We start from the raw sequence: 25,954 nt of genomic DNA, 5'->3' as shown, positions 1-25,954 counted from the left end.
TTCTTTGTCCTAAACAAAAAAAAAAAAATTAAGTGCTTATCAATGTAATTATTTTCTCTGTAACCTTCTCTTTCTGTTCCATGCTTCTGTGTTTGTCTGCTGCAGAAAATTCAGCTTGGATGGTTCAAACTACCCTGCCTCAGTTGCTAATTAATGGATGCACAGAGATGAAGCAGAATACCAGAATTCACAGTGGGTGTCGGAATAAGGAACAAAGAAATCCTTTCTACTCTCGCTGCTTCTCTGCAGCCTGTGAGAAGGCTACTGCAGTTCTCCAGCAGTGGAGCTTGGGGTAGCTGGAGCAGAATTTCAAGTGGTGTTTAAGACAGGCTCTTAATTTTTTTTAAAACAAAACTTTGCTTTCCTCCCTCCATCCCCTTGTTCTGAAGACTGTACTCTCAATTCCTCCGCATTCCCTACTATGTGTATGTCTGCCTCAAACCAATCCCTCCCTTTTCTGCTTTTCTTTCCTGCCTCTAGGATCCACCTCCACATCTTCATAAGAAAGAGGAGGAGGTTGATTTGTGTTGCTACAGGAGTGCCCACATTCATCAACAAAGAGCAGCTGGGATGTGGTAGTGGTCTGAGAGAAGGATAGATTGGGTACAAACCTCAGCGCTGCTTTTGATCCTTTCAACTAGTCACCCCGAAGGTTGGCAAATCTTGAAATTCTTCAGAAGTGATGAGCACTGATGTAAAGCTGTGTTGAAGCAAAACAATGCTTAAAAAATTTTGGGTTTTTTTTTGGCATATCTTTTGAGTATACGGCATAACTTGTTCTTCCTGTCTTTGTTAGGATTTGACATTTTTGCTATATAACCCACTTTGTGATCAGTGTGTGTCTACAGCAGATCAGCAGAATTGCTGAAACTTGGCTTGATGTGATCCAGGCAGTTGTTATTCTAAAGGAAAACAGGTGGTTCTGTTTTGAAAGCAAAAGGAAATCCAGGTTTGTGAACCACATAAGCAGCCTTTTCAAGGGAAGAAAACTAGAAGTGTGTAATGTTACTTTTTGGCAGAATACTTGAGTGGAGCTGCTTTGGCTATCAACTTTTCCCTGTGTTTTAGTATGAATTTCACATTTCAGTGGTTGTTTTACACAGAATGTGTCAAAATGTTTCCCAAGTCCACACGTGGGTGGAGGATACAGCTGTTAGTTAAAACCGCTTATAGTAGTGGCCCAAAGACCTGTATAGTAGGCCTGTTCCATGTGAAGCCACTCTGAACTCTGTATGGAGAAGATGTAGTCCTGTTTTGGGGGACTCTAGTAAGAAAAAGGAAATTAGGCTTAAGAGAACTGTATGGCAGCCTTGGAGAGAGATTTCCTTGGTGCATTTAGTTGGTGCTATGCATGCCATGTGCTTCACAGTCTCATTTAAAAGCTCTTTGTTGCAGTGTTCTCATTATTTTTATGGAGCTGACCCACAAGTAAACTATTGCTGAAGAAGTACATTTGCGCTACTAATATTGTTGCCAATACCACTGAAGCTCATATAAGCATGCAAACAATTGCAAAATCCTTCAACGGTACTGACTACTGCAGAAGAGGGGAAAAAGCAGCAATAAGGCAATCCATAGCAATTGTTACAAAGTAAGTTGCAAAGTCCTTAATTCAAAATCTCAAAATGGAGATTATATCCAATAATAGTTTACAGTTGTGTATAGTTATTTCAGAAGATGCCCTTTCATACTGACTGCTTTGTTACAGTTCTGAAAAGTACTGGTACAAAGTGAGCTCTAAATTATTTTATAGTTTATTAAAATTCATCTGAGTTGGTGTCACAAAGATAATTTTCTTGGGTTTTAATGTACTTTGTGAGAAGTTGGTTATTTTTAGTTACACACAGTGGAATACACTTGATCTCTTGATGGTGCATACCTTTGCCTGTGTCATACTTGGTGCTGAATTGGTTTAGTGCTGATCACTTTGTTTAAACTGAAACACAAGTGTACTTGTGTTTCCCTCCCTTGTAAGAGGGAGGATTTAACAGATTTGTGCTTTTTCTTGGAAATTGAGAATGTTGATAAAAAATTTGGTGGGACTGAAGAAGCACTATCCCACAGACATCCCAAGCACCAGTGAGCTCTTGCTGCCTTGTGAGGCAGTGACTGCTGCTCCTGCTGTCCAGGAACTGTTTCTTCGCTCTTTGGCAGAGCTTCCCTGTTCCCAGCTTCATAGTAACTGCCTTGTGCTGTAGCCACAGTGTGGCTCAATGCTGTGTTTGGCAGCTGTGTCACAGCTTGTTGGCTTTTGGCTTAGAAAACTGGACTGGAAGCATATTTAAAAGCAATACTTGTATGTGTACCAGAGGTAATCAAAACAATGCTTGTGGTTGTTCCTTGCAAATGTGGAAAATAGCACATTGAGAGGACAGCTTTTTCTGTCAGTACCCTAGAACTGACCTTAATCCAGAGAATGTGTGAACCTGAAGACTCAGTAAAAGGAGGGCAGGGTGTATGGAACTAACTTTGTAAGCAGTTCTTTAAGTTTATATACAGGCTTGATAAAATTTCCCATTAGACATGCATTCTCTTTCTTATTGAGATAGAGATACTGACAATAGATACTGACATTTGACTACTACCATACAGCCTGTGTATACATGGAATACTGAATTTAGTATTGGCAGTAGCTTTCCAAACTTCAGCAGAAAGAGACTGTTGTTTGGTGTTGGATTTTCTGGGTACTGCCATCAACTTGGAGGCACAAATTCTTAGTGAGGGTGGGTGGATATAACATAAGGTTGTGTAGACGCTGTTGCCTGTAAAAGATGCGTTGCTGTCTGTGAATTCTTTGACACAGCCAGTGTTGCAGTTGTTGCTTTGCTTTGAAGAAAAACCCCTTTTTTCTATTTAGTTGTCAAAATTTTAGGTTAAAATTCTGACTTGCTAGTTGAAATCCCACACTATAGACTTTTCTTGCAGTGGTCTATGTCAGATGCCCTGAAGAATTTGCAGTGATCCCCTAACAATGTCTAATTTGTCATAGTGTCAGTCTGGCAAGTGGATTTTGTATTAACTTAAACATAAAAAAAAGCAGTCCTTTACCCTCCTTTCCTGGAAATGTTGATGTATTTGGAGCCAATTAAGTATATTTTGACACCCTTGTAGGGGCTTAGTAGACTGATTGCTTGTCTGATTGACAAAAATGTATATCCCTGATTTTAGGACTTACCTTATAATAGAAAACCTAGAGTTATTCATGCTATGCTTTATCAAAGATCCCTCTTTTAAATCATGTATTCTCTCTCCAATACTTGAGGAACAGCTTTGTGAGAAAAGGCAGTATTTTAGCAACAGAGTTGCTTTGTGGGTTTTATTTGTGTGTGGTGTGTATGTGTGTGTGCATGTGTGTGTGTGAACTTAACCTGGAGAATACCAGTGACAAAATTAATCTTCACACTGCTGGAGTCAATGTGATAGAAATGTAAAGAACTGTTACTTGCACTTTCCTTCTTTTGCTGAAAATAGTACTTTTCCTAATGCAGTGTTTAATGGAATTATTTAAGAAAATTCGTATCAGAAGTCTGAACTTTTTGCATTTTACAAAATTTGAGTTTGGTAGAATTCCGCAGTTGTCTAGCTTAAAACTTTAGCTTTCCATTTTGCTGCACAGGTACTTCTGGTACATGTGTTAGACATTCTTACATATCCTGTGCATATCTATGTAACTGTATATAAAAAGTAGTCGGTGTATGGCTTTTGCCATAACTGCTAATGAAAAGAATGGCTGGAAGGATTGAAAAGAAGTTAAGCCTATTAATTTATGTTCAGTGGTAAGAGGAACTAGCTGATTACTGGTTTCCTTCACCAGCTAAAAGAATTGTGGTTAATCACAGAGGCAGTATTGTGCATGTAATATTTAGCAGAGTATGTGGAAACCTCAGTCTTTGGGCATTTTGTAATTTACAGACAGGGAAGATCCAGTTGTCAGCCGGGAGAATAAGTAGCTGATATGGAATGTACAGCTTGTGTATTAAAACACTTCTCAAATAAATTCCTTTTTGCATATTTGTTAGTGTATTCCGTATGTCTGCCATGTGTGCTTCTTGCAGTATTACTTAGCATCTTCTGTATTTAGATCAATATTCACTTCTGAGTCATATGGTGCAACCTGTGTGTGTAAATGTGCTTGTGAGTGTCAAATCTCCAGCCTTTTAAAGTGGTAGTACTGTCTGTACAGCTTTACAAAGTATGGTGACTTGATTTCAGGGCACTACCTCTTCAGTTAAACCAGTCTGTTCATTTTTACTGAAGATGTGAATAGTCAGATTTTTATTCCATGCTAAATTGGATGATAGTGTTGAGTTGTAGATGGAATTAGAATGTCTACTACAGAAATGACAAATGACAGTCTATTCACTGTATATTGTAACATACATAAAAATGCAGCCATATAATGGATTGACTGTGGTACTGATAGTTTATTTTGCTAATGGCAAACTTTGATCTTGTACTTACAGAAATATAAGTCTTGTGTGTGAAGCACAGTAGCTTTCACTAGTTACAGAACTCCCTGTTCATGGTGTGCATTCAAAAATAGTGGTAAGACAGCTTACATTCAGTTTAGAACTGAGTGAAAGAATAAATTTTGATCAAAAAGTCACCTACTAGCAGCCTGGCAACCTGGCTGTGCTGGCAGCAGTGCTTAGGAGAAAGCAACAAAGTACTTTTCCCATTCCCTACAGTCCTTTCAGAAACTTGTATGCTAGATACCCACAGTCTTAATGGAGACATCGCTTTCCCATAAAGGATTAGACTCAGTCAGTGCCACAACTTTCTCAAGATAGGAATACTATCTTCGATTGCATTCTCCAAAGTCACAAATAGAAAACTGTAACAAATAAAAGGTACTGTCACCATTAAGCTTATTGATACGGGCAGATGTTTTTAAACAGCGTACTCAATTTTATTATTTGTTCAGCAAGAAATTTTTTTTTAAGCCAAAGCATAAGCTTTGAATGAAGCCTGGAGGCCCAGCAAGACTCGAATACAGTGCAGATGAGTTGATAGTTTACCTTTGGTTGTTACCTCTTGACTTCTAGAAAGTGAATCTACTGCTTTGTTCCATAATAAAACTAGAGCAGGTACTGATACAGTTGCAAGCTGTGGCACTTTGTTGTTGAGCTGAAGTTGAGTATAGGCCGTTTTTGGCAAATAGCACGCCTTATAATTTGCTCCAGCTGTTAGGCACTGATAGGTTTCGCAGGCACATCTAACTTGTAAGGAGACAGTGGCTAGCTTCTTATTCCTTAGTAGATACTTCTGCAGTTATCAGATGTATTTCTGAAGAAGAAACAGAGTTTAAGTCTTGCTGTATAATTAGCAACTACTGTACAATTATATGTACGTGCTCTGATCATCTGTAATTGAAACCAATGCATAAATACTTGTCTTATATATGACTAAGCTTTACCAAAGAGTGTCCAATGTGTCCCTTTTCCACTATGCCACTGTACCAGTTGCTGGATCTGTATTTCCCAGATATTGGTGGTTTCATCTTCAATCCTGTCTCTGATCTGCTCAGTAACTATTGCTTCTTCCAGTACATGTTGCGGCTTTCTAACCTTTCCCACTTTTTCCCTTTAAATAGAAAAGGAGTCAGACCAGGTGCTACTCATTTAAGAGGGGTAATTACTATTATGTTAACAGAGATGTAATGTTGAATTTTACTGGACCTGCAGTTCTGATGTTTAAACCCTTCATCACCTGACTGAATTGTGCATTTCCCTGGATAATATACTGGAGACAAGGAAGCCTACAGAAAAAAAGTGGCATGCTGGTTTATGCAATACAGTCTCAACCAGCTATGAACAACTATGCTTTTAAGACTGCTTTCTAGAGATTAACAGATTAAAGGGTGGGTTTGAATCATTTATATATCCACTTGGGTATCTAGTTCTTGCCATCAAAGACCATGATGCACCAAAACTAGAAAAAGCTTAAATTGTAATGGTGGCAGGGCAGGAATGTAAAGGGAATGACTACATATATTACAACTTTAATGAAGCCTATAGCACAGCTTATTTTAAATAGAAAGGAATTCCTTTAAAATAATTCCAAAGATGACATGTGGTCTTGTTACATCTTTGGCCTTCAACTCCCTCTTAGTCTTAGCTGTCAGAGATAAGGGTTGGTTTTGTGTTAGTGCTGTTTTGGGGGGTTTTAAGAGCTATTTGTAAGTAGCAGATTTTCTTTATCTCAAAGATGCAGTGCCAGAACAGGAAGGAAGATTACAAACTAGCTGTAGCACTCTTCCATTCAAGAGATACCAGAAAGGTATAAGGTAATAACAGGCATCTGAAAAAAATTACCTGTTGAAACAGAACAAATAATTTGTTCTAACATGACCAGTGAGCTTTGGGAAAAACAAACAAATAAATACAAATTCTTTGTTTTTCAGGAGTACCCAGCCAGTCTGTACTGGAACATGAAAGTGTCCACCCTTAGCAGTCCCAAATCTTGGAGCACCAACTCTTCTGTTTGTAGGCAGTTTTGTTTCCAGGTATGTGTCCTCTTCAGACTTCCTCAGAGCCAAGCAGTGGCAAAGGCTGTCATCTTAAAAAGAACTTCAACAGAAGTAACAACTCCAGCCTGGAACACTACCTAACAGTAAAGAGCTGCACAGTGAGTCAACTCACATTCCCTTAGCAGAGAAAGCATTTTAGAAAGCTCCTCTCTTAGTTTCCTAGATAGGAGTTTTATTAGATCCATGATGAAAGCACTGTCTTACAAGGGTATCACAGCCACAGGTATCGAGTTGTGTTACTGTTGGGAGAATACCATCTTCGATGCTGGAGTCCTGCCTGTTTAAACTTCAGTTGCTGCTCCACATCCAGAGTTGGGTGACAGGTTTGCAAAATATGCAGTTGGATTTTGAGGTATGTTTCAGTCCCTCCAAGGGTTGTCTTGCATTTCTAAGGTCTTGGCCTTGTAGTAAGGCCAACACCTATTATGTTTCTCATCTGCTACAACTTCCTAAAGTAGCAGACCATCTGACAGGGTGCTTTGTTGAGCAAAAACAGTAATTGAAGTTTACCAGTAAAATAATTTCTCAAATAATATTCTGATTTTCTAGCTATTAATTGATGCTAGGCATTAGATCAGAGGTACCTCTCAATTAGGAGATTATTCCAGGTCAGCAGTTTTCCTTATCAGCTGCAGCTGATCTCTATGTATTCTGTTGCCATCTTTAAATGATAGCTGAAAAGGACCTCTGATGGTCAGCTAGACCAACCTCCTGCCTTACATGGGACATCTTTAAAGCCTTCACAAGTAGTGATTCCACCACCTCCTGGTGAAGCAGGCTTTTGTGACTACTCAGCCTGATGTCCCATGTCACAGCTTGTTATATCAGTCACCTGACTCTGCTGAGAAGAGTTTGGCTCTTTAAGGAATTTTTCATTGCCAGACTGATTCTCATCTATTTGCTGAATAGCTTCCTTTTGCTTGCACAAGGAGCTGTTCTCTCAGCCTATTTCCTCTATTTTTTTCCTGTAATCTTAAACATACCATAAACAGATTTTAGTCTTCTGTTTTATTCCTGCAAGCAGCTTTCCAATTCTTGCCTTTCATGTAGGAAAACTGTAAGAGACAATGAGATGTTACTAAAATGCCTTTTCACTGAAAATTTTAGAACCTGGAGTATTTCTTCATGTTCTTAAAACGCTTGAATATTTTTTTGCCGGCTTTTATAGAGGATTAGTAACTACAGCTTGTCATTTAAAGCAGGCACACAAAGCATGTGCATCTCAGACTATGGAATAAAGAGATACCCAAATTCAGCATGAAAAAAATCCAGCATGAATCATGGTAACTAAATCAGTATGTAGCCAATGTGCTTTAAAAAAGATACTTCAGTCTAGGTGTACTGAAAGGAAGAGTTGTTTTCTGTCAGTTGATTTTGATATTTCTGTAGATGTTCACAATAAAAATGGTATAAGCCCCATGGAAGCAGGTTGTAGACTTCAAATGCAGACATACATAATCTGCAGAACAGGGCATTTCTTGAAGCAGAGCAGGAAATCAGGCTGCAGTCCACCTTGGTTCTTGCTGCTGTAGAAGTAGACTAAAACCCATTTAACTCACCAATTGTATGGTAGTGAGCACATGCAAATACGCACTTGAGGATGCATTTGGAGCGTTACCAAGCTCTGCAGGTTTCAGCACCACTTCTGCTGTAGTCAGTGCTTCTCAAGGCTCCAGCTTCTGTGATCAAAAGGCTTTAATAAAAGTTTTCATTCTTTCTGCTTGCTGAAAAAAGCTTGAAGTAGTAAAAGGAGCACTGGCTCAGAGAAGGGAAACAAATCTTTCATTAGTGAACTAAGTAAAAGATTTTTAGAGACAGTTTCACAACTTAATTGCCATGTCTCTTTTTTTAAAATATGTAATTTAAAAAATACATTACTCCAAGATTATTGGAGAGAGCTGTGTCTCTTTTAGTTGATAGTTCAGCAGTGTTAGCATTTTAGTTTAGATTACGAGTTGTTGAAACAAGTCTCTTGGTTGTTCCTACTTACTGTGCTTTGGTTCACATTACAGAGTGATCACAATCTGGACCCTTTTGGATGAAACTTAAATAGGAAGATGTGCTCCAAGCAGTGGCTAGAGCTATTCTAGGCAAAACCTCTGAAAAACACACATCATGGGTGTAAAGTTCTCAGCAGCAACTTCCTCACTCTACAAACAAGCTCCTTATGGGCCACTCTTAACTGACATGGGTACTGGGAGCCCTTTGGCTCCACCCCGCCATGTCCTGTTGTCCAAAACCTAGTAGCAGCCCAGGCCACAGCAGGATGGACCAACCAAGACAATTCCTGGTGTGTGCTGGCTCGGAGCTCTTGTCCCTGTCATCAGGCAGGGCTTTGAGGGGGCAACACAAGCTGTAACACGCCTGCACAATGCTCAGTCCCTGAGCAACCTTGGGGGCTCACGTACATTTGGCAGGAGGAACATAGAGAATCCTCTTATCAACCATCCTTCCCACGACCCCTGAGTTGTTTTGTAATACTGCACATGTATACACTCCACTAATCTTGCAGGTTTGGTAGTTAAGAAGCCCAGGTCTTGGTACTTCCTTAGAAGCTTGGAGAGAATAAAAATTAGATCCACTAATGGCATTGAGTCAGTTACTCACTTTATCTCCGAAATGCTCGATCCTTACAGAAACCAGCTTCTCTCTGAGCATCGTAGTCCAAGTCATCTTGCTTTTCCTGCTGTTTTTTTGCCCGCTTTTCAGCCTGATAAGGGAGTAACAAAGCTTAGTATTTCTTTCACAGCATACTTTCCCTTAAAACTCAAGAGGATGAGCTTACAGGAGTTCTGAAGTAATATTAGTTTGTAGTTAGTTGATACTTGTCAAATATCATCCTTCTCAGCTTCTTTCCCCTGCCATACCCCGCCATGAAAAAGGTAGACTGAATAGCTCAGTGACTGCTACTCTTTCCAGAAGATACAAAAGGAAAACAGTGATATGGTTGGAAAAAAATGACATAATGATATAGGACAGGATATGATCTGTCATTGTTGATCTCTTTCTTTTTACCAGCCCTCTCAGGTCATCCTCCGTGACCAGCATGGGCCAAGTCAGCTTGGAAGAGGCTTCTGTTCCACTGCTCTGAGAGGAAGCTGGTCCCCAGCTTCAGCACGTGCAATGCTTACAGGTAAAAACAAACATCTAGGAAATCTAATCCTATGGCTTTAGAAGCATACTTCTTTCTGAAGGCATTGACAGGTTACAGCTCTTCTGCTTACCATTTGCTCGATCTGAAATTTCTGTACTTCCATGCTGGCATCATGTTGTCTTTGTTTCATGTCTTTTTCCTTTTCCAGGTAGGTGCGATCTGCCGTCATCCGCTGATTACGATCCCTCTCACCCTCTGCTTTTTCTTCTTTCTCCTTTTCTACTTTCATCTTCATCTGTATTTTATAAAATACACAAGAAAGGATAACCAAGGAGCTAGCCTGCTAAGCTGGAACTCATATCTTTTAGCAGAAGCAGCCCCATATCAGTGCTCTGATGAGCACGGTTGTTGTGATTGGCCAGCATCCAAGCCCAGGGCTTTCAGCAGCTGTGGCAGATACACACAGAACAGAGAAGTAGGAGAGGGAGAGAGAAGACCAGGAAAGATGTCAGTGGCCCTGATGGAGCGTGCTGATGCAGGGCACCAGAGCCTCCAGATATGATCTGGGCCAGGCTCCTCAGCTGGAGTGCAGAGTCTGGAAAAAAGTCTGCACAAACTGCCAACAATTCTGGAGCCTTCTAACTCTTAACTTTTGAGAGAGTATCATCACATCTACTGCTTTCACCTTCTTTAAGAAGTTTGTTCTGAAACTACAGATAGTACATTTGAGAGGCAGCTGCTAATTGAGAATCTGCATGTTCCTCTCACTTGTTTTTCTAGAATCTATGCTGTTTCCAAAAGGTATTCAGAAGTACATGGCAGAATAAGGAGTAAGAACAGGCTAGGTTTCTTACCACAGTGGTTCTGTGTTCAGCAATAGCTTCAATGGCAGCCTTTTGTTTTGCTTCTTTCTCTTTGTTTTTTATTTGGTATTCATCTTCTACTGCTGCAGCTCCTCTAGCAAGACGATCATCTTCAACCTTAAATGCCTCATTTATCTGTGCAGTTAGTTGTTCAAGAGCTTTGTCCTTATGCACCTGGATTACCCTGCAGAAGAACATGAGCTGTTGTAACATACCAGGATATCTGCTCAGTTTACCTGGGGCACTGCTCCTACCAAAGCCAGCAATTCCACCCGCAACAGCACCAATTACTACTGGAACTGGTAGTCATTTTTTTTCTGTACGTTCTACTTCTTTCTGGAGCTCTAATTACAGAAAGATTGCCTGCATCACAAAGTTTCTATTTTGCTGATACAAAATTGAGTAACATTTGTCACAAAATTGCAAGTTTGAATCTTAATGCTGAAAAGTGTAGCCCTAGACCTACCTATTAGTCTCAGCAACTCGTTCTCTTGTCAGATCAGCCATCATTTCTTTTTCTTTAATATAAGCCTCAATCCGATCATCTTCGTTGTCTTCTTTTTGTTTCTCTTCAGCTTTAATTGTTTTCTTTTCAGCTACATACTCCTGTTTACGTAGAAAACAGCCTTTATGTAGAAAGAGATTTTGAAAACATGAACTGGGGAAAAAAAAAAAAATCTAGCAAAAACTTCAGGCCTAACCTATAGTAAGAGTTCTTTGGTTGTAGTAGTGGTGAAGCTATAGAAAGTAGAAACCCAAAGGTGGAGGAACATTCTTATGACCTACTTACCACAAACTACCACAAAAGTAAAATTAGTATGTGGTTGCAGCCCCATGGCACAGTATCTTTAAGTTATGTTCTTTGCTCTACTTCCCCGCTGGCTCCAACTGTACTGCTCCCATCCTGTGCATCAGTCACAGCACAGACTGAAGGGCTCGAACAGTAGGAGTCTATAGAACCACTAAACTGTAAAGCACAAGGCATTTTGTAATCGTGCAGAAATGGCAGTTATAAGTATATACAGCTTTTATTGTGTATTAAAAGTTGGGAACAAATGAGGTAAAAGTTGTGTAACTGGGGTGAGAAGAGTATGGGGGGGAAGCAAGTAGGGTTTCAGTGGGAATTGTCTCCTCTTACTCTCACATGCCAGTGAATCATCACAGTACCTCCACTTCTCCTTGCTCAAGCAGGCATGGGGAGGGAAATATTGGATGTGGTAAGGATGTCTTGACAGATTTCTCTGAACATCTCCAGTCATAAAGGGAAAGACAAGTTGAAAAGATACCATGTTCAGTCTCAGGCTATGCCGTCTTCCCAACAAAGAAGAATGGCCTTAAAGAATGGGTACATGGAACCTAAATTCAGTTCTCAAGTCAAGGACAATCTCCTTGATATCTATAGCAGCCTTTTTCCATTTTAGACCAGTCAAAGCTTAGGTGCTATAATACAACTTCCAAGAGGCCTTTCTCAAAAGCACAAAGGAAAGACACAGCTTGCGGCTGGCAGGATAGGCATATGATCCACTGCTACTGAAGCTGTAAGGAAACCTCCTCTTGGAGGAGGCCCATTTATTTGTGGGCCAAATGCAACAGCTTCACTCCAGGCAGCCAAGGTGAAACAAGCATTTTAAACTGACTTCCTGTTACTTACCTGATGCTGCTTCCAGAGTTCAGCTTTTTGTTTCTCTGCCTTTTCTCTGTCTTTCTGAATTTCCAATTGGTACAATCGGTTCAATAACTGTATTTGTTCCCCTTCTCTTTTGTCTTCTAGCTTGGCCAGATCTGCCTGATGTTTGTGCTCCTTTATTCTGAATTGGAAAAAAGTAGAATAAATGTGCTAGGGACCGCACAAAGTAACGAACAGGTGCGGATTCTGCACAGCTACAGGTATGTTTAACAGTAAACCTTAATATTTTGAAGTGAAAGTAGAATGTCAGAGATCAAAAATAGAACCACACTTTTTTCAAAGGCAGCTGCAAGTCCTTTGGCTAAAGCTCAGTCCTAGTGCAAGGGAGCTGGTTAAGCCCATACTAGCAAAACTAAGTATGACCAACATAGTGACTCAAATATTAGATTTAATTTGGTTAGCCCGTTTTAATTGTCAGCCCACTCACTGTCACAAGCTGGGCCATTGTCAGCTAGCTGACTTCCAAGCAGTGCCACAGCACTGTGCAAGGCGTGGCCATGGTCATCAGCAGTGCCAATGGATCTGTGAATGGTTGTGGGCAGGGGGCATCGGAATGAGGAATTTTGCCTTAGAGAAACAAGCCACTTGCTCTCATTGCCAGAATGTAGACAGTCTTATTTAACTTACTAGGACTGCCCTGAAAGCAAGAGGCGTTTGTGAAGCCGGGAAGCGGAGTTGCGGAGGAGCAAGGGGGTGATGAGAAGTGACGAGTTGTCAGCCGGACGGCGGAGCGATGCTGAATCAAACAATGGTTTACGAGCAGTGACTCACCCGCTCCCGCCTCGGCTGGGCCGCGGGCGCCAAAGCACTCGCCGCCTGTGCTGCGTGCCCCCGCGGCCGGCGGTGCTGGCGGGCCCCGGCAGCACGGAGCTGGTCATGGGGAGATGCCGAAGCCCAGCCCCGCTCCCCTCTGCACCCCGCCGGACTCACTGCGCCAGCTGCTCCTGGGCCACCGCCCGCCGCTCCAAGTAGCGCCCGCGCTCCACTTCTGCCTCCCGCCGAGCAGCGTCGGGCCCGTCGCGGTCCATCCTCGGCTTTTCTTCGCTGCGGGCCGGCCCAGAGCCCGGCTCTCCAGGAAGCGGCAGCGCCTGCTGAGAGAGAGCCGGATCCCTACGGACAGCCCAGTGCCCCGGGGAGTCGGGGCTCGCTCTTCCGCCCCCAGAGAGGGAACAAAGGCGGCGGCCACCAGCTTCCCCCGGCCCCGAGCCGCCCTGCCCGATGCTGAAGCGAGAGCAGCGTTACTCCAGCACAAAGCGCGGTGCCGACTGTGCCGCAGCTCTTATAGCAGCACGGCGCCCCGCCCCGCCCGGGAGCTGCCGGCGGGCGTCAACTGCTCCTTCTAGGAGGGAGGCTCAGCTCGGCCTTTCAGGGCTTTTCTCCCTCCGTCTCTTTTCTCCGGGTCGGGCAGAAAAGCCGGCCCGAGCAGCGGCAGTCACCGCGGAGGCCCCGGCGCGGCGCGACCTGTCCCGTCCCGGAGCCGCCCTCGCCCGCAGCCCGTGCATGAAGCACCCGTTTCTTTGTACGAGCCCGCGTGCGGTAAGAGGCTGTAACGCCCCGCTCCGCCTCCGCCTTTCCGCTCCGAGCTCGGCGGGTTTTTCCGCCGGGTTGCCTCAGCTCTGCGCAGCCGGTGGTGCGGCGCTCCGGCTAGCTCTGTAGGCTGCCGCTCCCGCACGTAATCCCCATCCACTTAGGCCTGCCTGTAGCTGCGTGTTGGAGACTTACCTTTATCCGCTGGCAGGACTCAGTAAGTGGCCCCTGGGCACTGCTTTCCCTGAGGAAAACCCCTGGCGCCCCTGGGAGCTGGATGAGGGGGTCTGTTCTCCCCCTCCTTCGACAAGTTCCTTCCTTTCCCTGCCTGGAAGAGACTCCTCGAGGGAGGACGTGGCTGCTGCTCTGGGGAAGGAGTACATTCCTCTTGCATCCAGATGTTTTACACTGTAGAGGAGGCAAAACTAGCTTTGCTTGACCCTCAGCTTGCAGGAGGGACTTCACCCGCTATAGCCTCATGTCTTGCTCAAAGTCCTGTGCTTCCTTCCCAGCCTGTTGCTACTGCAGCCAGGCTCAAAAAAGACCTGTTTCCAAGCTGAAATATTGTCAGCCGTCCTTTGTGTAAAACTAGTTTCGGGTTTGTTTGTTTTTTTCTAGAACTTGCATAATTTTCTAGTTTGTCCAGCAGAGACGGGCAGCTGGAGGGCTGGGACAGAAGGTTGTGTGCAACAAAACAAAGCTTCAAGTTTCCTGGGTTTTGTTTCCAGTGAAACGCAGAATGGCGGGATACCCTATTTAGACTCCAGGTCATTACACAAAAGTCATTACAGGAAACCTTAACTCTGTCCAAGGCAGGAACATGATGGTAAAATTTTGGCAAAGAAACTAAACTTAAGGAGTGAGATGTGTGGGTGACTTGCGTGTTGGAGAGTAAATCAGCTGAGGACTCTGAGAAGCAACTTCAGATCAGAACTATTTACCGAAGCTTGAATCATTGTTAGTCTTTTTGAAGGAACAGTTCAATGATACTGTCTCTCTTTGCCTTGCTCTTTTTGTAGCAGCTATTGAGAGTTACATTGGGACCTACATTTCTTTCCTAGGTGACCTTTTAAGGGCTGTGATCAAATCACATTCTATTTTCATAGAATGTAACTCATTTATAGTGGAACATTTGTTTTACAGAGGTAGTTGCAAAATTCTGTAAAAGCCGCAGTACTGTTCTGACTTTCACATGTATAAGGTTGTTTTTTCTTCCTCTGTTGGTCGTGTAAAGTAGGGGGAATACTTAACTGGAAGCAAGCTAGTGAAAAATGAACTTTTGCACCAGGAATTTGTATCACAGGCCTGAAAAACCTGGGACAGTGAATTTTTAGAGCAGTGAATAATAAAAATATAACAGTAATAGTGAGGTTTTGGCTGGAATGGGTTACATGGATGGTCAATTATGTATCATGCATTCCTGCCTCAAGTTTAATAAAGTAACTTTTATTTTTGAGAATATAACCAGTTCTCAGGCGATTTTTTTGTTTGTTTTTCAAATTGAATTTGTGATTCACAGTATATAATAGATGTAGTTGTTTAACTCTGCCTGTAAGGTATTTTTTAACCACATGAAAACTGCTTCTGCCCTTCCCTGCTAGATAGTCTCTGTATTACTTCATGTTTTTAACTTCTTGTGCAGTAGTACATCTACAAGGTTACTGGGTCCCAGCACCATCCTGTGCTTGAAAACCTTTTGATCCTTCTTTTTCTCTGGAAAATGGCTTGAGTCCAAGTCCTCTTACATCTTTCGATGCTTTGAGAAGAGGATAAAGATGATGTGTAGTCTTGGCCTCTGATTCAATTACTTGCTTCGCATAGCTCTGAAATTCCTGCTCTTTACAAAGAGCAATAAATTCTGTCTGAGCACTGTAGTCCAAGTCTGCTTGCTTTTCCTGCTGTTTTCTTGCCTGCTTTTCAGCCTGATGAAGAAAAGGGAATAACAAAGCTTAATATTTCTCTCACAACAAAACTATCCCTTAAAACTTAAGCTTATTAGGAAATCTGTGATGTTAGTTGATACTTGTCAGATATAATCTTTCCCCACTCTTCTCCCCTGCCGTACCCCCTCAAAAATGGTACATTAGATAGCTGAGTGAACATCAGCATTAGTTGTTGCTCTTTGGTGACCTGCCCAGAAAATACAAGAGGACAGGAGCAGTACGTAATGGCACAGGGCAGGATGTGATCCATCACTGTAAACCAGCCTTGACTTGCACCACCGCTCTGAGAGGAGGCTACTCTGTGTATGCAGAACATAAATGATTTAAGAAATTAAGAAAACCAAACCCAACAAACAACCTCCCCCCCCCCCCAAACAAAAGACAATAAGCTTCCTCTCTTCTTCTCAGGTAGGAGCTAGTGCTGTTGGTTTAGGTGCGTGTTTCTTTCAGGTTACAGCTCTTCTGTTTACCATTTGCTGGATCTGAAATTTCTGTACTTCCATACTGGCATCACGTTGTCTTTGTTTCATGTCTTTTTCCTTTTCCAGGTAAATGCGGTAATTTTCCATTATTTTATTATATTCTTTTTTACTCTCTGCTTTTTCTTCTTTCTCCTTTTCCACTTTCATCTTCATCTGTATTTTTACAAAATACACAAAAAAGAATAACCAAGGAGCTAGCCTGCTATGCTAGAACTCATATCTTTTAGCAGAAGCAACCCCATATCAGCGCTTTAATGAGCATGGTCATTGTGGCTGGCCAGCATCCAAGCCCAGGGCTTTCAGCAGCCGTGGCAGATAGATATGCACCCAACAGGGAAGTGGGGGAGAGGGACAGAGAAGGCCAGGAAAGATGTCAGTGGCCCTGATGGAGCGTGCTGATGCAGGGCACCAGAGCCACCAGATGTGATCTGGGCTAGGCTCTTTGGCTGAGGTAAAGCAGGAATAAGAACAGGCTAGGTTTCTTACCGCAGTGGCTCTGTATTCAGCAATAGATTCAATCGCAGCCTTTTGCTTTGCCTCTTTCTCTTTGCGTTTTTTTTCTTCTTCAGCTTCTTTTTTTGCAATGTCTCTAGCAAGACAACCATCTTCCTTCTTTAATGCCTCAGTCATTTGTAAAGCTAGTTGTTTAATGATTTTGTCCTGACGTTCCTGTGCTTGTCTGCAGAAAAATATGAGCTACTGTAACATACCAGGATACATACCTAGGCCTACCTGAAGCACTACTGATACCAAACTCAGCAGTTCTGCTTCTAGTTTTCTCTCCTCTTGCCACACAGTCTAGCCCAACCCACCCAACTCCTCAATCTCCAGTCTTCCTCCTGTTTCTTTGTTTTTAATTGCCTGCTTTAATAAATGTTCCCTGTATTCTTGTAACACTAGCTTTCTGTTGCAGTAATGAGTTGGATCATGCAGTGAGGAGTCTGCCTAGCGTTTTGCCATGAGGCGAAATGTTGGGTCTATTGGCCCGAAACGAGAAAAGAAGGAAAGTGTTTGATTATCTCAATGGTATCATCATGCTGTCCCCATGTTGATAAACCACCTTCCCTTAATAATAACCCAATGTAATTCATTAATACAGGTGTCTAGTTAAGAAGTCTTAATTATTTTTCATGATCTGGTTCGGGGAAATATAGCTTATGCCCAAAAATACTTTTGTTGAGGATTTTAATTGTCTTTAATTGTTGAGGAGGTGGAGGCTTGGCAGGTGATATGGAAAATCACTGATCCCAACACACTGGTGTAGAGCTTTGCACTTCTGTATGTCTTGTACTGTATGTATGTACTTCAAAAGGCAAAAAGATTGCTTCCCCCCCACCTGTTACTAAGGAACCCGTGACGGAATTTCCTTTTTCTCCCAAATTTCCTACCCTCTCTATCATAATTTAATTTTTAGAATAACTGTGGATTGTGTTATATCATCAGGCTGAAAGATTTGAAAATGGCTACAGTATAATTTTTAGTTTATTTGCAATTAACACTCTAGCTTTGTACCTACCTACGCAATTCAGCTCTTTTCTCTTTTGTCAGCTTGGCAATAATCTGCTTTGCTTTAAAATGAGTTTTGATCCGAGCATCTTCTTCCATTTGTTTTTGTTTCTCTACTGCTTTGATTATTTTCTGGTCAGCTACATGCTCCTGCAGGGGCAAAATGGTCCTGATGTAACAGGGAAAGTTGAGAAAATCTGGGCCTGGGGTAGCAACTTAAAAGAATCGCTCACAATTCTCTCTTTCTGTGTTTGTTTCAAAGAAGAGAGGGAATAGTTTCTCAGTACCTTCATTTCTGCCTCCCTGTTCGTACATGAAGAGGAGATAGTAGATACGAGTAAGGAGAAGGGGAACTGAGCATCGACCGGCTGCTTCTCCAGCCCATTACACAGACAAATTGCTATGCAGTGCTGTGAGCATTATCCCTTGTTTCCATTCACACATATGGGAGAGGGGAATGTTGAGAGGAATGGGACAGTGCAATCCCCACCAGTACATACAAGAGGCCTTTCTCAAAAGCACAAAGGAAAGACACAGCTTGCGGCTGGCAGGATAGGCATATGATCCACTGCTACTGAAGCTGTAAGGAAACCTCCTCTTGGAGGAGGCCCATTTATTTGTGGGCCAAATGCAACAGCTTCACTCCAGGCAGCCAAGGTGAAACAAGCATTTTAAACTCTGACTTCCTGTTACTTACCTGATGCTGCTTCCGGCGTTCAACTTTTTCTTTCTCTGCCTTTTCCCTGTCTTTCTGAATTTCCAATTGGTACAATCGGTTCGATAACTGTATTTGTTCCCCTTCTCTTTTGTCTTCTAGCTTGGCCAGATCTGCCTGATATTTGCGCTCCTTTATTCTGAATTGGAAGAAAAAAAAAGTAGAATAAATGTGCTAGGGACCACACAAAGTATGAACAGATGCGGATTCTGCATAACCATAGGTACCTTGCACTGAAGAATGTGATACTTTAAATTGAAGATGGGTGGAATATCAAAGGTGAAAAATGGCATAATTTTTTGTAATGGTAGCCCTAAATCCTTTGACCAGAAATGAGGTACATGGTGTGCTCACAGTTTGCAATCTTTTATCTGGATATTGGCACCATTGCATTCATTATATTCTGGCCTCTCTCTGCAGCATCCTCAGTGACAAGATTTCTCCAGTAAGTCCCGCTGTATCTGTGTTTCTCTCCCTGGGCGTGCAGGCAATAGCTTAAGCTGGTAGTGTTCTATAAGAAGTTCTGCAAGGATTCATGTGTTGGACCTGGAATACATGAGACCAGTCTTTGAACCCTTCCTCTGCCTCAGGGAATTTGACTCCTTCTATCAGATGTCTATAAATACCCTTGGGGACTCCTTCATTAAGGTATCTGGAAGAGCCCTACAGAAAGAATGGAGGTGGCAATGATGTGTTCTCTTGATGCTGGTGGAGGTGGCAATGATGTGTTCTTTTGATGCGTTCTCCAGACTCCAGTTATGGGCAAGTGGAAAATCTGGTTTAACCTTTTTTGGAACTGAAACTGAGTTAAAATACACTTCCAGTAACAACCTTTGAGTAGTGATTTGTCTAAAACCTATTGAGGCTTGCTAGACTGTTTACATGTAGACTGTTAGCAAGTAAAAGAGTGCAGTATCGCAGCTTTTCCCATTTGTGCAAGGTCCTTTGTGGCACCCTGGATTCAGTAAGTTTCTGCAAAAACTTTGTATAATGTATTTGTGAGAAGAGTAAACAACAACTTAGGGTTACTTTTTATTATTACTTACTGTTCCAGCTGATCTCTGCGTAGTGCCTGTTCATTCATATAACGCTGATGTGCCTCTTCTTGATCCCTGAAATTAGCTTCTTTACATTCATGTTCCTTTTCTTCATCCTTCTTTTTGTTAGCATCTGACTTTAACTTTTTAAATTCAACTTGAGCATCTCTTTCTTTTAGGACCTTGGTAAGCAGAAGTGCACTCTGCAAGAGAACATTTAGAATAATTTGCATGTTCAGCAGTGTTTAAAGATGTTCAGTACAACTTGAGTTTAAAAGCTGTCAACACACATGAAACCCTTTAATTCTTTCGTTCTGATAGCTTAGGTAGGTTTTTGCACGATCAATAGCCTCCTTCCGTTTTGCTGCTTGGAACTTTGCTTCTTCCAAATCAATTAACTTTCTTTCTTCCTCTTCCCTTTCTTCACGTAATTTTCTGGCTTTTAGTTTCCGTTGTGCCATGCCCTATATTGCAGATAAAATTAGAAATCACATCTAAGGCCCATGGATTAAAAATATATGAACCATTCTGAAGGTGAGATACCCAGTGTTTTGGTTTTTTATTCATTTTGTATTTTACCTTTGATAAAAAAAGGTTGATATTAGAAGTTAAATATATTTGTCTTTAGTTAAAATATTTATGTTTTAAAAGCAAATGTTAAACAAAGGGAGTGCAGCTAGAAATATTACTATGAGTGGCTTTGCATATATGAAAACAAATCCCCTTGTTTACAAATGTGTGTTGTACTTGCCATCCTGGTATTGGGCCAGTCTTTTATGGCAGCTTTGGAGCGTAAATGCATTTCTTCCCTTTCTTTCTTCTCCGCGAGGATGAGTGCAGCTTCTCTGGTTCTGCTGCCAAGGCTGTCCCGAAGCCTTTCCCATTCTGCTTTTGGCAATATAATTACCTGATGAAGATCTATTTCATTTGGAAGAAAACAGCCATCTAGAATGTCATTTTCTTCCAAATGGTGTGGTGCTGTGCAGAGGGAAGAAAAGGTAGGTTACTTGGTATCAGAAAATCCTATATTCAAACCTGTATCAGGATTTGGATTATTTCATAGCAACAGTATCAAGATATCCTTAGTATTAATTACTGTCCCTTTCTCTGTACCCCAGAGCTAAGACAGGGTATCTGTAGTCTAACTAGAGCTAGTGCATGTACTTGTTCTGTGGCACTGATTTAACTGTTGTATGTCCCCTTGTCTCTTTGTCTTGTGGTAACTTACACTAAGTTTTGTGAAACGCATTTCAAACCATCACCAGTATTTTTAAAGGCAATGACACTCTGTATGGAGTAGCATCCTGTTAGAAGTTCTTGTTCATCTGGTTTGCAGCAGGCTCACATGCTGTGTTTCAAACGTAAGGAGGCTTTCAGTGATACTGGCATCAAAGTCTATTTTTCAGATGCGATTGCTAATCAGTTTGCCCAGGAACCAGGCCAGGCCTTCCCTCTCTGTCCAAGGTGAAAGCAGCTAAAATTGCACACTGACAAGGCTGCTCCCTGCAGGTAGGGAACTGCCAGGCGCCTAGTTCTTGAACTCCAGCTCTGGATGACACTGTACCTCCGCTGGATTCAGGGTAGTTCTTTCTAGTCAATTCTTAAGGAGAAACGGCCTGTCATGCTGTCTGCAGCTGTGAGTGGGTGGTTTGGACAAGGGGACAGAACACCCCTACAGCCCCCGCGGAGCCCTGTATAGCCGGCTGTGGCTACGGGCTCGGCAGTGCCCCCCCGCAGGAGAGCCCCACTCACGGGCTAGCTGCTGCTGGTGCCGCCTCCCGCGGGGGAGCCTGGGCCCCGCCGCCGCCACCGCCGCCATGGCCCCGCGCTTCGCCGCGCGGCCTGTGGACGCGCGCTGTTGCCGGGCAACCCGGCGGCAGAGGAGTCATGTGACGGCGTGGCATTGAGGCACGTGGCGCGCGGCGGCCGGCCCTCACGCGGAGGCGGGTGGGCGGCAGCGCGGCCGTTGTGGGCCGGTAACGGCTCGGCGCGGGCCCGCCGGCGCTGGCCCTCTCCCTCAGGGCTGTCGGTCTGCTGCCCGCCTCCCCCAGCGCCGCCGCCGCCGCGGCTGCTCAACTTTACCCCGCGGCCCGGGGGGTTGCGCCCAAGGCGGGCGGCTTATGTGGCGGCGCGGCCTGCGGGCACGGAGCTGGCTTGATAGACGCCCTGGGCTGAGGCGGCGGTGCCCATGTGGGAGGACTGGCCTGTGGGGGAACGGCGTGAAGTTCCAGCTGAGGTATCCATCTCCTGTTCCCAGGGGTTTCCGTAGCCCAGAGGTGCGCCGCAGGTACTGAAGTTGTAGGACAACAGCAAGCAAACTTTGTGTGTTTGTTTGATTTCCAGATTCCCAAATGTCAGTATGTCGTCTTTGTGTTGGCTGTTTTGATGTGACGTGTCATTGTTAAAAAAGCTAGCTACATCTGTTCAGGAGCAGTTTCCTTTTGAAATACCCGTGAAGGTGATTTGCTAGGAAAATCCCAGTTTGGTTGTGTTGGCAAATGCTGATGGAGAAACTTAGAACTGATTAGTGAAACTGATGGTGCACGTGTACTGCAAGATTGGCTCTATATTAGCAAATGTGAGTTGCAATGCAGCATGAGTTCAGATACTTTCACATTCTTCTAATTTAAACAGAAGCTTGATACTGACCTAGAACTTCGACCTTTACAGACTTTTTTCTGTTTTTAGCTTCAGCAGAACTTCCCATAGCTGTAGTGGCCATAAATAGTTTACTTGGTTTAGATATTTGTCCTTATTTTATTGAAACAGATTTTTTTCTCTTCTAAGCACAAGTTCAGGGCAGGAATTCAGTACTTTTATTTATATAAATAATTGTCTTTTTGTTTGTTTGTTTGTTTTGGAAACTGTTTTCTGACAGCAATGAAATTTCTGTTGGCATTTGATTTTGACCATACAATCATAGATGAAAATAGCGATACCTGGATTGTGAAATGTGCTCCTGAGAAAAAGCTTCCTAATGGATTAAGAAACTCCTACCGACCAGGACACTGGACAGAATATATGGGCAGAGTCTTTGTCTACTTGGGAGACAATGGTGTCAAAGAAGATGTGATGAAAAGAACTATGACAACAATCCCTTTCACTGCAGGAATGGTAGATCTTCTGGGTTTTATTGGCGAGAACAAGGAGTTGTTTGACTGCATAATTGTTTCAGATTCTAATACAGTTTTTATTGACTGGATTTTGAAAGCTGCTGACTTCCATAAGGTGTTTGATGAAGTGTTTACAAACCCTGCAGCATTCAGCAGTACTGGCTACCTGACTGTAGAGGACTTCCACGCTCACCATTGTGCTAAGTGCCCTAAAAACCTTTGCAAAAGGGAAGTTTTAAAAGAATTTCTAGATAAACAGTTGGAGCAAGGAGTAAGTTACACACAAGTTGTATATATAGGTGATGGTGGGAATGACTTATGTCCGGTGATGTTTTTGAAGAAGGGTGATATTGCTATGCCCAGGCAGGGCTATACCTTGGAGAAAAAGATTTCTCAATTGGCCCAAAATCTCAGTCCTGTGGAGTGTTCTGTTCTGGTTTGGTCTTCTGCTATTGACATTATGTCTTACTTGAAACTGCTTATAAAGGAATAATTCAAACGATAAAAGGAAACTAATGCAATTATATTTAATCTTCCTCAGAGAAAAAACTCTGAATGCGTATAAAAGCACAAAATTGTAACATTGGGCTGTTACCTGAACATATCTTTTAAAACACAAATATAAAAATGTTTATGTTTAATCTTGGCCATAGTGGGAAAGTGAAGTTAAAATGGCTTTCTGACACAGTACACATTCCAACATAAGTGGAAAAAGGGGCTTGTAAGAGGAACTGCCATTATTCTTAAGTCTTCCGCCTCCCTCCAGGCCTTTACCAACTAAGTAACTGACCTTTTCTGTCCCACATGCATAGGGGAAGGAGTAGGATTAGTGCACAAAAGAATTAAGTTCTTTACTTACAAAACATTCGGTGCCAGGAGCATGGTTCTGGAACTGTTGGCTTTTACATTTCTTTGATCAGGATAAATACTCAATTTTGTAAATTATTTGGTATGCTTGTAATCTTGTTTGATCTGAAGATGCATTTATATTTTCAATATACTAAATATTTTACCCAACAAAATTACTTTTTAATAATTTATATTTTATTGTAAAGACAATTAAAAGTTACTGTCACTGACAAAAGCAGCACACCTTATTTGTGTAATGTGTTCTGGCCTGTGTATCATCAGGCACCTGTTCTTTTAAAGTGTACAGTGTACACCAGTGTAGGTGTCAATCTTTGGATAATACCTTCATTTATTTTGTCAGTCAGACCAGACCCCTTCTGGAGAGCAGTAGTGATGTTACTGCTCTGTTTAAAGAAAAGTTACTCTCCCATTCTCTTGCCTGCAGCCCTGACAGTGTGCTGCTGCCACTCCTTATAGAGCTAGCACCAGTTTGGGCTGCTGTGCGGACGCCTTTGAGACAGCTTGGTGCTTTCTTCTTGTTAGGCTTCTGCTGCAATGCACAGGCCCATAAACGGTGCACATGTATACATGTTTACATTGACTTTTGCCTATACACTCTCATCCATATAGTATAATTGTCTTTTAACTTTGTAACAGGATCGTTCTGCCTTAAAATAGTTTAAGGAATCATTTGTGAATATGCGGTCTTTCTGTTTTATCACTCACAGTGAGATGAGTCTCAAGAGTTGGGCCATGTGTATAGATATTAAAAAAAGTCTCATTAAAGTTAAATAACGTATTCTATGCCAAATGTTTTCCTCCTACAGTCCCACAAAAGGTCCAAAGTGATGATGTAGTCTGCTATTGAACTGATATCTGTCCTAGCTTAAATGCCCTAAGCTTAAGTGCCTTAATAACTGAGAAATTAGTCCAACTTTTGCAGCACTTTGGTTGCAGATGTCTAAGGTGTAGCTTAGCAGCCTGCAGTTGCTGTGGCTTCCCCTGTTTTGTGTGCAGCACTGTTCTTGTTTTCTTCCTGACATTTGATATTGTCATTGCCTTCTTTTTCTCAGTTGAAGACTTTTAGGAGTCGTCTGTTTTCAGGCTGACAGTGTATATAAATTAAAGATTTCCTATGAATACTTACTCGTAAATGGTCCTGTTTTTAGCCCATCACCTATTACAATGAATTGTAGAAGGTTGCTTTGAACTGTTGTCTACGATGTCCAGATTAATATACTTGAGTTCTCAGGAGCATTGCTTTAGTGATGGATATTTGCTAGGTGTCTGAGATATTTGTATTTGAGATCTTATTCTATTGTCTTGTGCAAGGGCAGGAAGACAGCATCTGAAGAACTGGTGGGTCTCAAGTTGTGGCAGGTTTAAGCTGTCTGATTTCCAGGCCATACAAAAGAATGGTAATGGCTTTTGTATAGTACAGTTTTGTAGGGTTACTTTTTTGTTTTAAGTTCTGTGTTTCCTTCATTTGAGGTGTGCTGCTGAATGTTCCATGTCCTGTGTCTGTCTCTTCTGTGCTTTTCAGAACTTGGTCGTGAGACAGCTTGCTTTCAGTTTGTGCACAGATCTTAGTTACTCACTTAAAACATAACATAAAAACACACATAAATCATTTATAAGTAATTATTCAGCTTTTTCACCCACTTCATATTAACTGTTGTTCTTTTAGCTTTAAGTAACCTGCATTGTAGTTTGTGTTGAGAGTGAGAAATTCATCTTCATGCTCAAAAAGGGGTGCTTTTTGTGGTGTCGATGAAAGAACCGATGCACGAGTTGAGAGTAGATTAAGCGTTCTACTTGAAATATTAGCAATTATGATTTAATCACTTCAAGTAGAGGACTGAGCTGATGCTATTTTCCAGACAAAGTGCATGTTGGAGACAGAAGAAATTTTCAATTCCAGTAGGTAGACCATTAAGCTGTTAATGTGAGGTCTTTTTGTTCCTCTTAATAGAAGAGAGAGCTTTTCAGAAGTACTATGATTACCAAATCCATATTTGGATATAAGGCAGGGGAGATGAGGATCTTCAAATGATGAAGCTGGTTTAAGCTGGTAAGCCAGCCAAAAAAGAAAGGTGAAAGCTCCTTGAGGGGACACATGTGCAGTACTAAGTGTTGCTGACCACAAGACTTGCTGATTCAGCATGGTTAAATCGATGTACCCTCTGGAGGGGAGATGATTAGGTAAGGATGTTACGAAAATAAATGCACAAGGGAATGCATATGTGTGTATAGGAAATGTTCTATATGGTAATGGGTCTGCTGTTGTACACCAGCTACTGTGAAGACTACATAGCCTAAGTCTTATGTGCTAGTCCAAGGCCTGGGAGAAGTTCTTGCTTGTCCATGGGAAGTTGATGACGTGGAACCTGCAAAACCACAGCAAAACAAAGTTGTTGGCATAGGAACACATAAACAGACTCAGGCCTATACAAGGGAATGCTCCAGAGAAAAAAAAGGAGTGAGTAGTTGAGCTAAGAGACAGGCCTGGCTTGGAGGCAGCAGGGCTACTGCGAATTCCTGGGTTACACCACAGAACTCCAGTTGCCTGGGCTAACAGTGCAACAAGTGTGGCTGGAAAACCAAAGGCA

At 42.3% G+C, this 25,954-nt stretch overlaps 4 protein-coding genes across 7 annotated transcripts in view; 2 read left to right on the top strand and 2 right to left on the bottom strand.

Annotated features, from left to right (window-relative positions):
- Positions 1-4,404: 4,404 nt before the first annotated feature.
- On the bottom strand, positions 4,405-13,693 carry LOC136009939 (cilia- and flagella- associated protein 210-like). The gene is made up of 7 exons (XM_065670430.1): positions 13,104-13,693; positions 12,138-12,294; positions 10,953-11,092; positions 10,478-10,670; positions 9,754-9,918; positions 9,137-9,239; positions 4,405-5,286 (listed from the first exon to the last, which is right to left on the bottom strand). The coding sequence occupies exons 1-6, from the start codon at positions 13,199-13,201 to the stop codon at positions 9,138-9,140; spliced, it is 855 nt and encodes a 284-aa protein (XP_065526502.1). The 5' UTR covers positions 13,202-13,693; the 3' UTR covers positions 4,405-5,286; position 9,137.
- A 1,459-nt stretch (positions 13,694-15,152) lies between these two features.
- Positions 15,153-21,756, bottom strand: CFAP210 (cilia and flagella associated protein 210). The gene is made up of 9 exons (XM_065670426.1): positions 21,136-21,756; positions 20,135-20,361; positions 19,674-19,847; positions 19,393-19,586; positions 18,329-18,485; positions 17,642-17,781; positions 16,612-16,804; positions 16,114-16,278; positions 15,153-15,622 (listed from the first exon to the last, which is right to left on the bottom strand). The coding sequence occupies exons 1-9, from the start codon at positions 21,200-21,202 to the stop codon at positions 15,359-15,361; spliced, it is 1,581 nt and encodes a 526-aa protein (XP_065526498.1). The 5' UTR covers positions 21,203-21,756; the 3' UTR covers positions 15,153-15,358.
- PHOSPHO2 (phosphatase, orphan 2) lies at positions 20,139-24,149 on the top strand. 4 transcript variants are annotated; one of them, XM_065670431.1, is made up of 2 exons: positions 20,139-20,381; positions 22,262-24,149. In XM_065670431.1, exons 1-2 carry the CDS (start codon positions 20,351-20,353, stop codon positions 22,987-22,989), a joined length of 759 nt encoding a protein of 252 aa, XP_065526503.1. In that variant the 5' UTR covers positions 20,139-20,350; the 3' UTR covers positions 22,990-24,149. The 4 variants fall into 4 exon arrangements, with proteins under 4 accessions (XP_065526503.1, XP_065526505.1, XP_065526506.1 ...); XM_065670433.1 differs by lacking the exon at positions 20,139-20,381 and adding an exon at positions 21,532-21,619; XM_065670434.1 differs by lacking the exon at positions 20,139-20,381 and adding an exon at positions 21,577-21,659.
- SSB (small RNA binding exonuclease protection factor La) overlaps positions 21,582-25,954 on the top strand; it is a 24,719-nt gene continuing 20,346 nt past the window's right edge. The window contains exon 1 of the mRNA XM_065670428.1: positions 21,582-21,670. The gene's annotated coding sequence lies outside the window, so the exon portion shown is untranslated. The remainder of the gene's footprint in view (positions 21,671-25,954) is intronic.

This window comes from Lathamus discolor, chromosome 3 (assembly GCF_037157495.1).
Source record: "Lathamus discolor isolate bLatDis1 chromosome 3, bLatDis1.hap1, whole genome shotgun sequence".
Taxonomy (NCBI): Eukaryota; Metazoa; Chordata; class Aves; order Psittaciformes; family Psittacidae; genus Lathamus; species Lathamus discolor.
Note: the sequence above shows the minus strand (reverse complement) of the source record. Positions and strands in the feature narration are given on the sequence as shown.

What these genes read in the sequence shown, in the direction of transcription:
- LOC136009939 (XM_065670430.1), bottom strand. Translation starts at nt 13,201, where the DNA reads ATGGACCGCGACGGGCCCGACGCTGCTCGGCGGGAGGCAGAAGTGGAG. An exon ending in GCCCAGGAGCAGCTGGCGCA is followed by an intron (nt 12,295 to 13,103) that starts GTGAGTCCGGCG and finishes TTTCCAATTCAG; the next exon opens with AATAAAGGAGCACAAACATC. An exon ending in CTGAACACAGAACCACTGTG is followed by an intron (nt 9,919 to 10,477) that starts GTAAGAAACCTA and finishes TATAAAATACAG; the next exon opens with ATGAAGATGAAAGTAGAAAA.
- PHOSPHO2 (XM_065670431.1), top strand. Translation starts at nt 20,351, where the DNA reads ATGGTGTGGTGCTGTGCAGAGGGAAGAAAAG. An exon ending in CTGTGCAGAGGGAAGAAAAG is followed by an intron (nt 20,382 to 22,261) that starts GTAGGTTACTTG and finishes GTTTTCTGACAG; the next exon opens with CAATGAAATTTCTGTTGGCA.
- CFAP210 (XM_065670426.1), bottom strand. Translation starts at nt 21,202, where the DNA reads ATGGCGGCGGTGGCGGCGGCGGGGCCCAGGCTCCCCCGCGGGAGGCGG. An exon ending in GCACCAGCAGCAGCTAGCCC is followed by an intron (nt 20,362 to 21,135) that starts GTGAGTGGGGCT and finishes CCCTCTGCACAG; the next exon opens with CACCACACCATTTGGAAGAA. An exon ending in AACGCCGGAAGCAGCATCAG is followed by an intron (nt 17,782 to 18,328) that starts GTAAGTAACAGG and finishes TTGCCCCTGCAG; the next exon opens with GAGCATGTAGCTGACCAGAA.